This window comes from Mus caroli, unplaced genomic scaffold (genome assembly GCF_978045245.1).
Source record: "Mus caroli unplaced genomic scaffold, Mus_caroli_1 scaffold_9, whole genome shotgun sequence".
In the NCBI taxonomy this organism is placed as follows: Eukaryota; Metazoa; Chordata; class Mammalia; order Rodentia; family Muridae; genus Mus; species Mus caroli.
Window position 1 is genome coordinate 78,406,931 of NW_028227264.1, and position 15,676 is coordinate 78,422,606.

General features: G+C 52.0%; 1 protein-coding gene across 1 annotated transcript; it reads right to left on the reverse strand.

Annotated features, from left to right (window-relative positions):
• Window positions 1–1,986: 1,986 nt before the first annotated feature.
• Window positions 1,987–7,117, reverse strand: Cimap1d (CIMAP1 family member D). Its single transcript, XM_021175244.2, has 4 exons — window positions 6,991–7,117; window positions 6,038–6,145; window positions 3,933–4,046; window positions 1,987–2,471 (listed from the first exon to the last, which is right to left on the reverse strand). The coding sequence occupies exons 1-4, from the start codon at window positions 7,115–7,117 to the stop codon at window positions 1,987–1,989; spliced, it is 834 nt and encodes a 277-aa protein (XP_021030903.1).
• Window positions 7,118–15,676: the final 8,559 nt, after the last annotated feature.

Below are 15,676 nucleotides of genomic sequence, written 5' to 3' on the forward strand. Positions count from 1 at the left end.
TCACCGCTCCGCGCAGCGCGCAGCCGCGGGGGGCTACACTCCTGGGACCCCGACCCTGTTCTGGCAGCGCCGCCCCCGACCTAGCGCAGCCTGCCGGGGCTCCCCGAGGGAATGTCCAGTCAGGCTCAGACCGATGGGGAAACTGAGGACAGGGGTCGCATACACGGGGCGGGGCGCCATTCTTCAACTTCCAAGTCTCTCTTTGCCTCCGCTCCAGCAGCATCCTATCCTCCCTTCTTTTCTTCTAAATAGAGAAACTGAGGCCTGAAGTCGCAGGTGCAGGGAGTGATCCCCTAACCCCGAGGCCACCCTTCACCACTGTTCCAGCAACATCCTGCCCTTCTTTACTTCTAAGTTGAGAAACTGAGGCCTAGCTTTGTAGAGCTCTCCTCCGGCCCCTAAGTACCCCTTAAGCCACTGTTCCACCGGGTTTGCTCAGTGAGGAAACCGAGGGCTAGGGTAAGGATAAGGCACAATAGGGGACTTGAGGTCTGGGGTGGTAGAGGCAGGATGAGACTGTCCGGGTCCTTGACACGTTCAGTCATATCCTGCCCAACTTTACTTCTAAATAGGGTCCAAATAGGGCCTGGGCCAGTGCACAGGCTGGGGTCCAGGACAAGAGAACCTCAGACTCAGAGGGTCCCCCCTCCAACTGATCCTTCTTTACTGGTTAGTGGGAAAACTGAGCCCTGGAGCAAGGCCAAGGCTTAAAGGGAAACTGAGGCCTGGAAGTGAAGCAAGTGCCCAGGACACCGCGGGTGGCGCTGCGTCTGGAGAGGTCTAAAGGTGACCATGGGTCGCTTCTGCTGGCTCCTGGCCTGTTTCCTAGGCTGTAAGCAAAGAACATCCATCGGTTCTTTGGGTTCATATTGGAACCCGAGGATCAGAACTCTCAGGCCTGCCAACAGCCCCAGCCCAGGCTCAAGAGACCTCGGAGACGCCGATTCAGACCCCAAGGGGATTCCTTCTGTGAGGGAAGGGGTTGTCATCATCACCCTGCCTCTGTCCCCCGCCCTTTCCAGGACAGTACTGCCGGGAAACAAAGAGAAGAGTACTGGGCGGGGCAGGGTGCGGAGGAGGGGCAAGGCCAGCAAGATCGATGCGGAGAGAAACTAGATCATTGCCTGTGGAGGGGGCGGAGGCGCGCGCGCCTGGCTCTCAGCCATTTCACCACACAGGCACTCTAAGGAGCCCAGCCAGGTCGCCTTTGGTGTTGTCTGCTGGAGGAGGAGCGCCACTGGGCTGAAGTCTGAGAAACGGCTGTAGGATCTAGCTGATTAAGTGTGGACCCGGTCTGAGTGCACAAACATCATGTGTGCTCCTCGACTGAATAGGGAGGTAATAGGGCTGGCTCCACTCTTTAATCTGCGGCACAAATGACGTAAATAATATTCTAATAAACTCCTACACATCCCTCAAAGCCCAGCTTCACAGTACCCCTTCCCAAGAACCTAACTGGTCCCATGATCCAACCCCAGGCTGTCTCTGGCCTCCTGCTGCCAGGGGCCCCCATTTGCCCCATCTGAAGCGAATGAGGTTTGCAGAGTTGTTTAGTGCTTTCTTTGCGGCGTGGTTAAAAGTGCTAAATAAACCAATGTGCACAATGCTAATCGCTGTTGATGGAGGAATGATTTATTGGCAAGCAACTCTAAAGGGTGGGGTGAGAAGGGCAGAGGCTGCAGGGCCACCTCCAGGAGAGTTCTCCGGCCTCATCTGCAGAAACCCAAGCGGCCTGGACACTGAATTCTAGGACACACGGCTCCATGTCCAGCCAGGGAAAGGGACACTTCTCCCTGGCCTGGTCTGACCTGGGAAGGAGGCTCACCCTCACCCTGTATGGAGCCTTGGGTCACAGGCCCCAGGGACAGAAAGATCAGGTGGCCTCAAAGGACCTCGGACTGCAGACGGGGAGGGAGACACCTCCTCTGTTTCACTCTGAGGAAACAGGGCCCAGGAGAGGCCCCAGCTGCCTGTGCCCTGCAGCTGTCAGCATTTGGTGTCCCCTCCCATGGTGGATGCCCGCTTTGAGTGACGAATGCCCATGGTATATGCCGGGGCCCGGGCCCGGTTAACAGTGACCTGTTCTGGGTTGTGGGTACCAGGACCAGGTGTGTCCTCCAGGGGCCGTGGTGTCCGAGGTCTCCCCAGTATGCTGAAGGCCGGCCTACGCTGCCGGTAGGTGTTGGGGTCCGGACTCTCATACTGCCCAGGGCCTGGAATCTCTGAAGGATCCTGAGGAGGACGTGCAGGGGGTGTGCGGCCCACAACTGTGTAGCTGGGACTGCTGGGTTTGATAAAGATCTGCGATCCCCAGAGGGGTGGCATGGTGTAGGCATTGGGGGCAGGAACAGAGGTGTCTGGGGGCTTCTGTCGGATGCGGAAGCCCAGAGTGAAAGCTGGGGCATTCCGCTGGCGTACTGGGGGTGCCTTTTCTGGGCTGTAGGCCCCAGGTCCTGGTGTCACCTCCAGACCTGGAGAGTGAATGAACATAGGCACAAGATGGAGGCCTCACCTGACCAAAGACCTGCACCAGAGACCATGCAGAGCCAGACTCTCGGGGCAGCCGCATTCTTCACACATGCATTCTTTCCCTGATACTCCCATGTTCATTCTCCAACTTCCACCCTTTCTCCAACCACACCATAGCCCAGCCAGCCCCCTCCTGCTTCCCACAAAAACTCTAGCACCCCACAACCACCTGAATTATCCTCTCTGAAAACCTGGCACCCTGAGATGGACCCCCTAGGTGAGCCTGAGTCCACCAGGAAATTCAGGAAGGCATAGATGACTAAACTGCTTCTTCCCTGCATTTGAATCTGCATTGGAGTGTTTAAAGAGCTGGGGCGGAGCTGGGCGTGGTGGCGCACGCCTTTAATCCCAGCACTTGGGAGGCAGAGGCAGGCGGATTTCAGACTTCGAGGCCAGCCTGGTCTACAAAGTGAGCTCCAGGACAGCCAGGGCTATACACAGAAACCTTGTCTCGAAAACCGCCCCCCCCCCAAAAAAAAGAGCTGGGGCAGGGCAGTGAGGGAGCTGAGCAGAGCCATGGAGCACAGGGATGAGTAAGAGGGTGAGTAGGAAGGCGATGGGATGCATAGAGGGGAGGGAGGGAAGGAGAGAGAGGAGGATAGGTAGATGGACGTAGAATGAATGGATGGCTGAGTGAATGGGAAGATAGACTTATGGAAAGATGAATGTGTGGACAGGTGGATGGACTTATGAATGAGTGGATGCATGAGAATATGAGTTGGTAGGTTGGTGGATGGATGGGTGGGTGGGTGGGTGGGTGGATGGGTGGATAGATGGATGGGTGGGTGGATGGATGGGTGGATGGGTGGGTAGATGGGTGGGTGGGTGGGTGAGTGGGTGGATGGATGGATGGATGGATGGATGGATGGATGGATGGATGGATAGGTGGATGGGTGGGTGGATGGGTGGATGGATGGGTGGATGGGTGGGTGAATGGATGGATGGGTGGATAGGTGGATGGCTGGATGGGTGGGTAGATGGATGAATGGGTGGGTAGATGAATGACTGCATAGATAGATGGTGAGTGGATTGATGGATGGATGAGTATATGAATTGGTGAGTGCGTAGATGGATTAATGAATGGGTGGATAAGAGGATTAATAACGTGGCAAAGAATAAAATTGAGTATCTGAACAATCCCCCCCAGAACCACCCAGCAGGGTTGTTAGCAAAAGGGGCGGGAACTAGGCCTCCCTGCCCTTCAGCTGGGGGAGGTGGGGGGGTGTTACCACATTGTCACCTCAGCGCAAGGCCTGAGGACTGGAGTTATGACTATTCATCTGAAAAATCCAAGGGTTTTTATCACTGCAAACACATCCGTTTTCAGAGCTCAGTGGTGCAGGAGAGGAGTGTTCCCCAAGCTCCTAAGAGGCTGTTTCTCAACACACACATCACATACTCACCTCTAACCTTGCCCCGGCCCTGCATGGAGTAGGCAGGGGGACAGCTACGGCCAAAGCGAGTAACTTTTGGATCCAAGAAGTAGACAGGTCCTGGGCTGGAATCCTGGAGAGGTGCTGGGAAAAGGAACCAGAGTCCCAAAGGTACCCTGATGTAAGGCCGCCCCGGATCCAACCCAAAAGACCCAGAGCCTCCCGAGAGCCTGAAGCATCTCAGCCTGGGGCCACAGCCTCAGAAGTGCTGATCAAGCAGGGGGACTGTGGTGGGGCATGCCAATCCCAGCAGGACCTGGGTTCACAGGGTATCACCTTCAATCACCCGTGAGGCAAATCAGCCTGCCTGACCCATATTTTCACATCAACAGGGAAGGAAGAGGTCACTGATGCCACAGCTGGTCACCATGTTTGTGTGGACATGGAGCCCATGCCCTCACAAATTACTTTGGCTCTCGCCCTGACTATGCTTCAAGCCCACCATGTCTGGTCTAATCACTAGTTGTTGAATTTTAGGCACACTGGCATGTTGAGGGCAAACATGAGTTCAGTAGGCATGGAGAGTGTTGGTGGGCCCATGCTGAGTCTCTCTCAAAGCCTCAGTGAGTCTAAGGATGTGCATAGGTACCACCTAGGTGTGGGCTTCTGTGAAAAGACACACAAGCAGGGTTTGAACCCACAGTAGCCTCCCCACCACCTCTATGGTAGTCACTAATGTTAAGCAATGGCCCTCAGAAACACCCCATGCCTCCATTTGACTGACAAGAATTTGTTTCCAGCCCTTCTCTAGCTCAGAGCTAATCTAAATGACTGTCGGGATAGGAGGGGTGTTGGGTCACAGTCACCAGTATGCGCTGGGTCACACACAAGAAGACTCCTGTCCCTCAGCACCTCAGCTTGCATGGACTAACTACCCATTTTCCCACACAGCCCTGTGGTAAGAAAACCCAGCTTGCCCGTCAAGATGTGTCCCACCCCAACCTGCAGGCTGCACCTGGTGTATCCTTCTCCTAGGACCTTCTTTACCAAACATTTTTAAAATATATTTTTTGTTTTGTTTTGTTTTGTTTAGGGGGATGGGCAGGGTCTCTCTATTATGTGTCTCTGGCTGGTTCACTATGTAGACCAGGCTGGCCTTGAACTCAGAGATCTACCTGCCTCTCTCTCCCGATTGCTGGTACTTAAAGGTGCCCAGCAAATACTTTTTTTTTTAATTATATGTGTCTCTAAGGGAGGTTTTATGTATGTACTGTGGGTACAGGACCCACAGAAGCCAGAAGACAGCTTCAGATTTCCATGGGGGTTGTGAGCCCCACTACACAAGAGCAGTAAGAACTCTTAAGAGCTGAACCAACGTCTATTCAGCTCTATCCCACCAGGTTCTCACCTTACTGAGCCCAGTTCCCACTGCCCACTCTGGGCCCTTACCTGACCCAGCTTGGTTAGAGTCTCAGTAGATTCCCCCAGGCTTCTGTTTCATGGCCTCTAAGTGTTTACAGCTGCCCCTAGCCCAGACAACCTCCGTCCAGCCCAATGGGGCCTCAGAGCAGCTTTAGGACCAAGCACTGAGATGTTGGCTGGTCTGTTTAGCCAGCATCACTGAGAACTCAAGGCTAGCTGTGGGACTTAGATGTCACACACTGTAGAATGTCAGAGGACATTCTACAGTCCTGCTCACCAACATCTCTGCCTGCTCACCAACATCTCTGCCTGCCACTAAAGACCGCCCCATGCTCAGGATAACAAATGTGCTCGTACATTTTACCTGATACGTTCTGGACACCAAGCAGGACTATGGCTTTCTTCCTCTAAATCAAGCCCAAAGCTTTACACATTGTAGGCAAGTGCTCTACCCATCCTGCACCCTAGCCACCCAATACTGGTTGACACATCTGGTATCTGACCAGATGTTGTGGTCCCAGAACTGGGTGTGTGTATGTGGGTGGGTGTCGGCAGGAAGATCAGGAGTTCAAAGTCAGCCTGAACTGCATGAGAAGGCAACGACTTGCCAGATGTGGCCCCGCCTGCCTGTCTTGCTCACCTCAATCTGAGGCTTACTTAAGAGAGACTCTGGAGGCTTGGGGAGGTACTCTGTACCCTTTAGCTGGTCTTACCTTCACTGGGCCTCCGAGCGAGTGAGTAGGCAGGACTGGCTGCCTTGGTACAATCGTGATTGACATAGCCAACGGTGGACGGAAGAACATACAAGCCAGGTCCGGAGCCTGAGACCCAAAGACCAGATCAGGGGTAGTGCTTGAAACCCAGAGGGGCTAGGTAGAGTCCCACCCTGGACCCTAACCACCTCTATGTCTGAGTAGAGAAAATGTCCAGAAGGACTCGGTGACACCCGCATTGTGAGCTAATCATGAATCATTGCGTCTGTGGAGACTTGGAAAACAGAGACCCAGGAAGATAGACTAACACAGAATAGAAAGAGGCTGGGAGCAAGAACCATCACTGGTGGGAAAACTGAGACTAGGAACAGAGAAGCTACCATGAGTGGAAAACAAGCCAGAGCAGAGAGACCATCACAAGAGAGGAAACCAGGGCCAGAGTATAGAGACCACTGCAGCTAGAGAAACTGAGGCCGGAGTCATAGACACCATCAAGAGAGGGAACCTGAAGCCAGAGTAGAGAGATCACGGGCTGTATGGGTGAACAGGGGAAGTGAGCCCAGGACAGAGAGATTGTTCTAGAGGGAAAACTGAGGCCAGTCACAGAGAAACACCACCTCAGAGGTGGGGAGATGGAACCTGGTATAGATCTGTCCCCACTGTCCATTGTAGGATGGGAAACTGAGGCTGCAGCCTGCAGCCTGTACAAATGCCACCCCCCAACACCCAGCCTCAGCCCCTTCACACACTCCATAGCTCTGCAGTCTCCCACATGCACTGTCCCTCTAACTCCCTCCCTCAGGTTCTGCTACACTGTGTTCATCCTGTCCCCCTACAGGGCCAGCAGATCCCACCGGGGACATATGGGCCTGCCTGCATATAATGCCTCTACTAAATATCCCAGGAGCCCCAGTAGGGAGACAGGAGGAGCCCTCCCCAAGGCCAGCACAAACCATTCTCCAAGGTGGCCATTCCACAGGATTTCCTCAGCCCGGTCTCCGGAATGTGTCCATCAGCCACCCGCCGGGCCAGGGGTACTGTGGTCAGCCTAGTCGCTGGGTCGCAGCTGAGGGTCCCCATGGTGAACAGGACCTCGTGTGGGTTCCTGCGTCCTGATACTCTGGTGCCACAAGCCAGGCACTGTCCCCAATCCTCACAGCTCAGCTGGTGTTGGCAGAAGCCTGGCCTCACCACACCCTCCCCACCACACAGACGGCCCCTTGTCCCCTAAGCAAGGATTTCAGGGCCTGGCCAGATCCAAGCTGGTCAGCCGGACGCTGGCCTGGAAGTGGAGCTGAGATCAAGTGTCAGCCAGGTGGCTGGATGGTCCAGGAAAGACTCCAGTATCAGCCGAACAGGTCCCCAGGGAGTCGGCTGAGCTGGGCCACGGGGCCAGAGCAGGCCCTAGGGATCCAGGACTGCAAACAGGACACCTGAAGGAACATGGATGAGGGGAGCAAAGCCTCATTTCCACAGAGCCCAAGGTTGTGGACGGCATGTTCCCAACTCAATCGGGTGCTCATTGGCACCAGCTTTCCTTCATCAGCAAACATGTACTGAGCACCTGATATATCAGTGCCATGAATAGAACAGGAACCGACTGGTAAAGGGTGGGTGTTTTTGGGGTGGGGAAAGAAGCTAAACAATAAATTTAATAGATTGTTCTGGTATGAACCAGCCTGAAAAAGATGACCATGTCAGGGGGGGGGGGGGTGGCGGTGTCGTGCTCTGTTTTGTTTGAACAAGGACTCACAATGTAGCCCAGGTTGATGTTGGACTCCTGGTCCTCCTGCCTCTGCCTTCCCTGTGCTACGACTGCATTCAGGAGGTGACTAAGAGGTCACTCCTTCTTTGGTCACAGACAACCGATGCTCACATGATTAAGATTCTCAGAGTCCCTCGGAAACGTACCAAAAGGCCTGAGCCCTGAGCACTCCAACAAATTTCACATCAGCCATTTTGGATTCTAGCCCCTGACTCCTGTGGGCCCCTAAAGCTGGGATCCAGGAGTCTCAGAGGGTCCCACAAGCCCAACATGCATGTCCTTGTCCTCTTGACTTACCCTATTCAGCTCCACCCTGGTCACATGGGATTAGATGGCTGGTCCTGCCACACACACACACACACAACATCCGACCCTTCAACTCCAGGTCCTCCCACTGTTAAGGATTCCTTAGTCACCAGCTTAGTCACCAGCTGGAGTGGCTCACAGCTCACTCCTCAGTTACCTGGGCCCTCAGCCCAACAGCTCCCATCATGCAGTACTCTGCTCTAGACCCCATCAGACTGGGCAGCAAGGAGTAAGGACCTGTGTCCTGTACTATGACAGAAACCTAGGCAAATATACTGGTGTCTTTCTAACAATGTCAGAAGTTACCAAATAGCAATGAATTCACAAAGTCCAATATTTCAGTGACAGCAACTTGTGGCATAATCCGCCAGCCTCAGAAGCCTGGCATTGTCTTTCACATCACACAGCACACCGAGAATGCACCATATGACTGTGTGCACTATAGAGGATCTACAGAACAGATGCACGTTAAAGAGGCTGTCACACCGTTCAAGAGGCTTGGGGAGCTGAGAAACAGTCTGCATTGGGAAGATAATGAACCAGAAAGAGCCAGTTTGGGGCTGATGGGGTCAGGGTTGGAAGGTGAAGTTGCTGCCTCTGCCACAAGGTGAAAGACCAATGAAGTGGAAACTTCTGGTTTCTTTGGAAAGTCGGCTGTGCTGGATGGTGTTTCACTGGGGCAGACACGTGGAGGAGTGTTTTCCTGAAGCAGACACAGGAGAGAGGATGTTCTGCTAAAGCAAGCACCTGAAAGGACGCGTGATGAGGGATTCTTTGCTAACAACGCGCAGGTCGTCGCCTTACATTGCCTAGCTGAGCTCTGTTTGTCCCGACTCCATAGAGACATCATCTCTGGCGGGTGATGAGCTAGACCAGAGGTTAAAGCATGTAAAGGTTTTATTAAAAATCGGCTTGAGAAAAACGCAAGCTACAGACCAAGCTGGGTCTGCAATAGGGAAATGGAGATTCAAATCCTGGACCAGATGGACAAACAAATGGATTGACAACCAATCTAATAGGCAGTGTCCGAGAGGGGAACGGAACTGAGCCCATGGGCCAGAGACAGTTAGGGAGTCCTCCGCTTGTTGGTCCTTGACACACACACCAGGTGATGAGTAGGCGTTGGGCCATGACCCCACAGTGTCCATCAGCTTATGAGACTCTTATGGGGTCCTTGGTCACATGTGTCTGGTAAATTCTTGGTCCTGTTTTACCTGGTGTGACTTTGATATATATGTCCATGGATGCCCCCACAGCCTCGATTCACCTCAATAAACATAGAGTGGCTCCCTTTGAAGTACCAGAAGTATGTCACACCAACTATGTATCACTCACATAGACGGTGCGGCTTCTGGGTCCACCCAGGGGTTGTGGTAATTCTTCTCCCTCAGAATAAAGTCAAAGGCTAGATGAAGGCAGAGTCACCTAGAGCGACGCACAGTCCTGATGTCTGTAATCCACGCAGGTAGCCTTATCTGTTCCCATTCTAGCTCCAAAATAATCGACACAGAGACCTGGATTTTGGTTTGGTTTGGTTTGGTTTGGTTTGGTGTTTTGGTTGTTGTTGTTTTTTAGATTCATTTATCCAACGTTCTGCCAGCATGTATGCCTGCCTGCACAGCCAGAAGAGGATACCAGATCTTATTATAGATAGTTATGAGCCACCATGTGGTTGCTGGGAATTGAACTCAAGACCTTTGGAAGAGCAGCCAATGCTCTAAGCCATATCTCTCCAGTCCAAGACCTGTATTTCTATTGATAAGCTGCAAGTCTAAACTGAGCACGTTTTGAGCTATTCTAAGGCAGCTAATGACCAGATCAATGCCCCGTTGCTTGCCGTCTGGCCTTGCCCTGGCTCACTCTATCTATGGGTCCTTATGGGTGACCTCTCATTGTGACCTCATGTAGAATCCTTTGACAACCTGCTCGTCACTACTCCTGGGCCCTCTTCCTGACCACCTCTTCTCTCTCTTTCTCTCTACCTGGGACCCCTAGCTGGGATCAGAGTTCAGCTTTCCTATCCTCTCTGCCCAATCATAGGCTGATCAGCTCTCGATTAACCAATCAGAGATAATTGGAAAGCATTCTATACACAATAGAGATGCTTCAGTAATCATGGCAATGCTGATGTCCTGACTGTCACCAGATCTCTGGGCACAGAAATCAGCATCTGAGCTGGACATGGTGGCGCACTTCTCTAATCCCAGCACTCTGAGTTCAAGGCCAGCCTGGTCTACACATTGAGCCCAGGAAGTCAGGAGGGTTGGTTACACTGAGAAATTCTGTCAGGGGATGGGGGCTGTATTCAGCATCTGAAAATACAGTGCACAAGACCAACCTCCAACACTGTGTCAGGGAAATTTTACTGTCTTATACAATATGGAGTAACTTAGGATAGAGCACAGCCTGGACATCCCCCACCATCCCCCACCATCCCCCACCATCCCCCACCATCCCCCACCATCCTCCACCATACCCCACCACCCTCCACCATACCCCACCATCCTCCACCATACCCCACCATCCTCCACCATACCCCACCATCCTCCACCATACCCCACCATCCTCCACCATACCCTACCACATACCCCACCATCCCCACCATCCTCCACCATACCCCACCATACCCCACCATCCCCACCATCCCCACCATCCTCCACCATACCCCACCATCCTCCACCATACCCTACCACATACCCCACCATCCCCACCATCCTCCACCATACCCCACCATACCCCACCATACCCTACCACATACCCCACCATACCCCACCATACCCCACCATACCCCACCATCCCCACCATCCCCACCATCCTCCACCATACCCCACCATACCCCACCATTCCCCACCATACCCCACCATACCCCACCATACCCCACCATCCCCACCATCCTCCACCATACCCCACCATCCTCCACCATACCCTACCACATACCCCACCATCCTCCACCATCCCCCACCATCTCCCACCCCCCCACCATACCCCACCATCCTCCACCATACCCCACCATACCCCACCATCCTCCACCATACCCCACCATACCCCACCATTCCCCACCATACCCCACCATACCCCACCATCCCCACCATCCTCCACCATACCCCACCATACCCCACCATCCTCCACCATACCCTACCACATACCCCACCATCCCCACCATCCTCCACCATACCCCACCATACCCCACCGTCCATTCCACCTTTCTACAACCAAAGCCCTACATAGGCCAAAACCAGTTAAAAACAAAAAAAAAGGCAGGAAGATACAACCCCTGACATCAGCCATAGACCCAGAGTCAGGCAGAGAGGGACTAGGCCTGAGACATTCTCTCAAACCCATCCAAGTCCATTTCCTGGGCCCAGGCCACCAGACAGCCTGTGAAAGCCTTGATGGCTGGTGGATTCCAAAGCCCACGGCACAGCTCTCACTACTACCCTCTGGTGGACGAAACAAGAACAGGCACAAGCAAGGCTGTGCAGGTCTGTGAAGAGATGCTAGGAAGGAAAGATGATAACATGAGGTGAAGACATATAAAATCAGATAAGGGATGAATAATCGGAAGATGGTGGGGGATGGGGAGGTTGGTGGGGGATGGTGGAGGATGGTGGGGGATAATGGGGGATGATGGGGGATGGTGGAAGATGGTGGGGATAATGGGGGATGGTGGGGGATGGTGGGAAGTGGAGGATGGTGAGGGATGGGGAAGATGGTATGAAGAGGTGGGAGGTCATGGGTATATTCTGGCCACTCAGAGCACTGTTGATGGACTCTCATCCTATGCTTGGTGACATCGTCATTTCTTCCCTTTCTCTCTGGCTCTTATAGGCTTTACTCATCTTGTTGAGTCCCTTATACATGTCACCCCTCAGAGGCCTTTCCTTGAGCTATGTTTCTGCCATAGCAGCTGCAACAAGTCATTTGATGGCTTCAAACAAAGTGGTTTCCTCTGTCTCCCTGTGTCAGGTGGGAGTAACTGGCTCCCACTTAAGACTCTATAGACCGTCCATGTCTCATCACATGCCTCTCATCCCTCAGCCTGAGGCACTGTCCTCTCAGAACCAGAATCTGTCTGATTCATCATCCTTCAAGACAGTGGTGAGGGTCTCAGGTCAAAGACTTCAAGGAAGCAGGAACCCTTGGAGCATCAGGCTCTGTGCAGCCTGATGGGGAGTGGTATATTGTTGGAGATTGATTCAATCAGGAATTGTACTGGCTGGTTTTGGGTGTCAACTTGACACAAGCTGGAGTTATCACAGAGAAAGGAGCTTCAGTTGAGGAAATGCCTCCATGAGATCCAGCTGCGGGGCATTTTCTCAATTAGTGATCAATGGGGGGAAGACCCATTGTGGGTGGTGCCATTCCTGGGCTGGTAGTCTTGGGTTCTATAAGAAAGCAAGCTGAGCAAGCCAGGGGAAGCAAGCCAGTAAGAAACATCCCTCCATGGCCTCTGCATCAGCTCCTGCTTCCTGACCTGCTTGAGTTCCAGTCCTGACTTCCTTTAGTGATGAACAGCGGTTTGGAAGTGTAAGCTGAATAAACCCTTTCTTCCCCAACTTGGTTCTCGGTCATGATGTCTGTGCAGGAATAGAAACCATGACTAAGACAGGAATCTATGTGTCCAAATGCTAAAGGTCCTTGTCCCCAATTGTTTTTTGATTGATTAATAAATCAGCTAATGAGGCTGGTGAGATGGCTCAGTAGGTAAAGAGCACCCGATTGCTCTTCCAAAGGTCTGAAGTTCAAATCCCAGCAACCACATGGTGGCTCACAGCCATCCATAATGAGATCTGATGCCCTCTTCTGGTGCATCTGAAGACAGCTACAGTGTACTTACATATAATAAATAAATAAATCTTTAAAAAATAAATAAATACAGCCGGGCGTGGTGGCGCACGCCTTTAATCCCAGCACTCGGGAGGCAGAGGCAGGTGGATTTCTGAGTTCGAGGCCAGCCTGGTCTACAAAGTGAATGCCAGGACAGCCAGGGCTATACAGGGAAACCCTGTCTCGAAAAAACCAAAAATAAATAAATAAATAAATCAGCTAATGACTGGGCAAAGGAGATGGGCGGGACCCTTAGAGTTGCTCGGGCTAGGACTCAGAAGGGGAGGAAAAAGGAATCATGAAGCAGTTCGAGATGGATGGATGTAGGAGCTGCAGGAGATAAAGCCAGCCAGTCATGTGAGAATTTGGGTGGGTGGACACTGTCCACTTCCTCAATTGGGCCTGGGGTAGCAGGGGAAGGTTTCAGAGTGCCCAACCTTTGAGGTAGCCAAGACATTTTTTGTTTGTTTGTTTGGTTGGTTGGTTGGTTTTTCGAGACAGGGTTTCTCTGTGTAGCCCTGGCTGTACTGGAACTCACTCTGTAGACCACGCTGGGCTCGAACTCAGAAATCCACCTGGCTCTGCCTCCCAAGTGCTGGCATTAAAGGTGTGCACTACCACTGCCCGGCTAACCAAGGCATTTTAAAATTAACATCTGTGTGTGCGCGCGCGAGAGAGAGAGTGTGTGTGTGTTTGTTCCATTCTCAAATCCAGATAACTCCTGTTTGAGTGCTCATGTGCAACCCACCAGAAGGTAATGTGTCCTAATTAGGGTTTCTACTGCTGTGATAAACACTGCGACTAAAAGCAGCTTAGGGAGGTGTGTTGGTCTGAATGAGAATGCATCCCCCCCATATATTCATATATTCAAATGCTTTGTCCCTACTTGATGGAACTGTTTCGGAATGATTAAGAGGTGTGGCCTTGTTGGAGAAGGTGTGTCACTGGTGGTTGACTTGGAGGTTTTTAGGCCACACCAGACCCAGTCTCTCTCTGTCTCCAACTTGTGGATCAGATATAGGCTCTCAGCTCCTCCTCCAGCACCATGCCTACCTCCCTGCTGCCAAGCTCCCTGCCATGGTGGTCATGGGCTCATGACTCTGTGAGCAAAGCCCCCAGTAAATGCTTTCTTTTATAAGTAGCTTTGATCATGCTGTCTCTTCCCAGCAACAGAACAGTAAGCCAAGACAGAAGCTGGTACCAGAAGTGGGGTATTGCTATGACAAGCCTGACCATGTTGTTTGTTGGTAGAGCATGAACTTTGGGACACTGAATAGTGTCCAGTTGAATGCTGTGAGTAGGAGCCTGGACGACAGGAGTCCTAAGAGCACCATGACCAAGGTGAGGCCCAGCTCAGAGGTGTCAGAGGGCAACAATACCAGTGGCTAAGTCAGAGGCCATTGTTTTGATATTTAGCAAAGAAAACCTACCTGAAGCCGGGCGTGGTGGCGCACGCCTTTAATCCCAGCACTCAGGAGGCAGAGGCAGGCAGATTTCTGAATTCGAAGCCAGCCTGGTCTACAAAGTGAATTCCAGGACAGCCAGGGCTACACAGAGTAACCGTGTCTCGAAAAACCAAAATAAATAAATAAATAAATAAATAAATAAAAATAAAAAAGAAAGAAAGAAAAGAAAAAGAAAAAGAAAAAGAAAAAGAAAAAGAAAAAGAAAAAGAAAAAGAAAAAGAAAAAGAAAAAGAAAAAGAAAAGAAAAAAGAAGAAAACCTACCTGAAGCTAAATTGAAGAGTTTTGGACTCTTCAGTGTTGCTGGCAGAGGAGGTTTCAAGACAGCCTGGTATTGACTGGGATATGTGGGTTTTAGTAACCACTCTTATGCAGATCAAAACAGTGAAAAAGAGCAATCAAGACAAAAAAATAAATACAAAGTGTACAGTTTGAGGAGAAAAAGAGCATCCAGGAGTGTGAGGTTGAAACCAAGCCTTGTGCTCAGAGATGGAAGGTTTAAAGAAAAGCCTGGTGCTACACGGAATAAAGGGAGTGGTGCCTTCAGGACAAGACCCCACCCAGCTAATCCTGCAACCTGTGTAAAAAAAAAGATTATGCAAATATAATTCAAGGAGGTGAGTTGGTTTAGCAGAACTGAAGTGGAAACTTCCGGTTTCTTTGGAAAGTTGGCTGTGCTGGATGGTGTTTCACTGGGGCAGACACGTGGAGGAGTGTTTTCCTGAAGCAGACACAGGTGAGAGGATGTTCTGCTAAAGCAAGCACCGGAAAGGACGCGTGATGAGGGATTCTTTGCTGACGACACGCGTGTATTAGTTCCCCTTACATGCATTGCTAAACTTCATTGCTGTGACTCCACAGATGGAAGCACCAAAAATCTCCTGGTGGGTATGGTGGTGGCTTCTGGCCACTTCCACAGACTCTGGCAGAGTGACGTCAGCTGACACAGACTCACCTGGCTGAGTATGTTCAGTTCTGTTGTTTCTGTGCCCCTGCCCTGTGAGGACAACAACAGCTCACAGCCTGCCCTCCCGGACACCTTGAGCTGTCCCTCACCTTCCTAATACTGTTCATCTTATCCCCTGTCCCAAAATCAGTCCCACTGGCACGGACTCACGCAGCCCGGCAGTTAGTTGCCCTCTGGCTTTATGCCATGGTAACTCTAACAAAAGAGACCTGTCCTGCCCCAGCTGGGAGCCTGTCTCCTCCATCCCAGAAAGAGCTGCCATTCACACAGGTCAGAACTGGTTCTCATGCTTTGCTGAGGGATCCGGCCT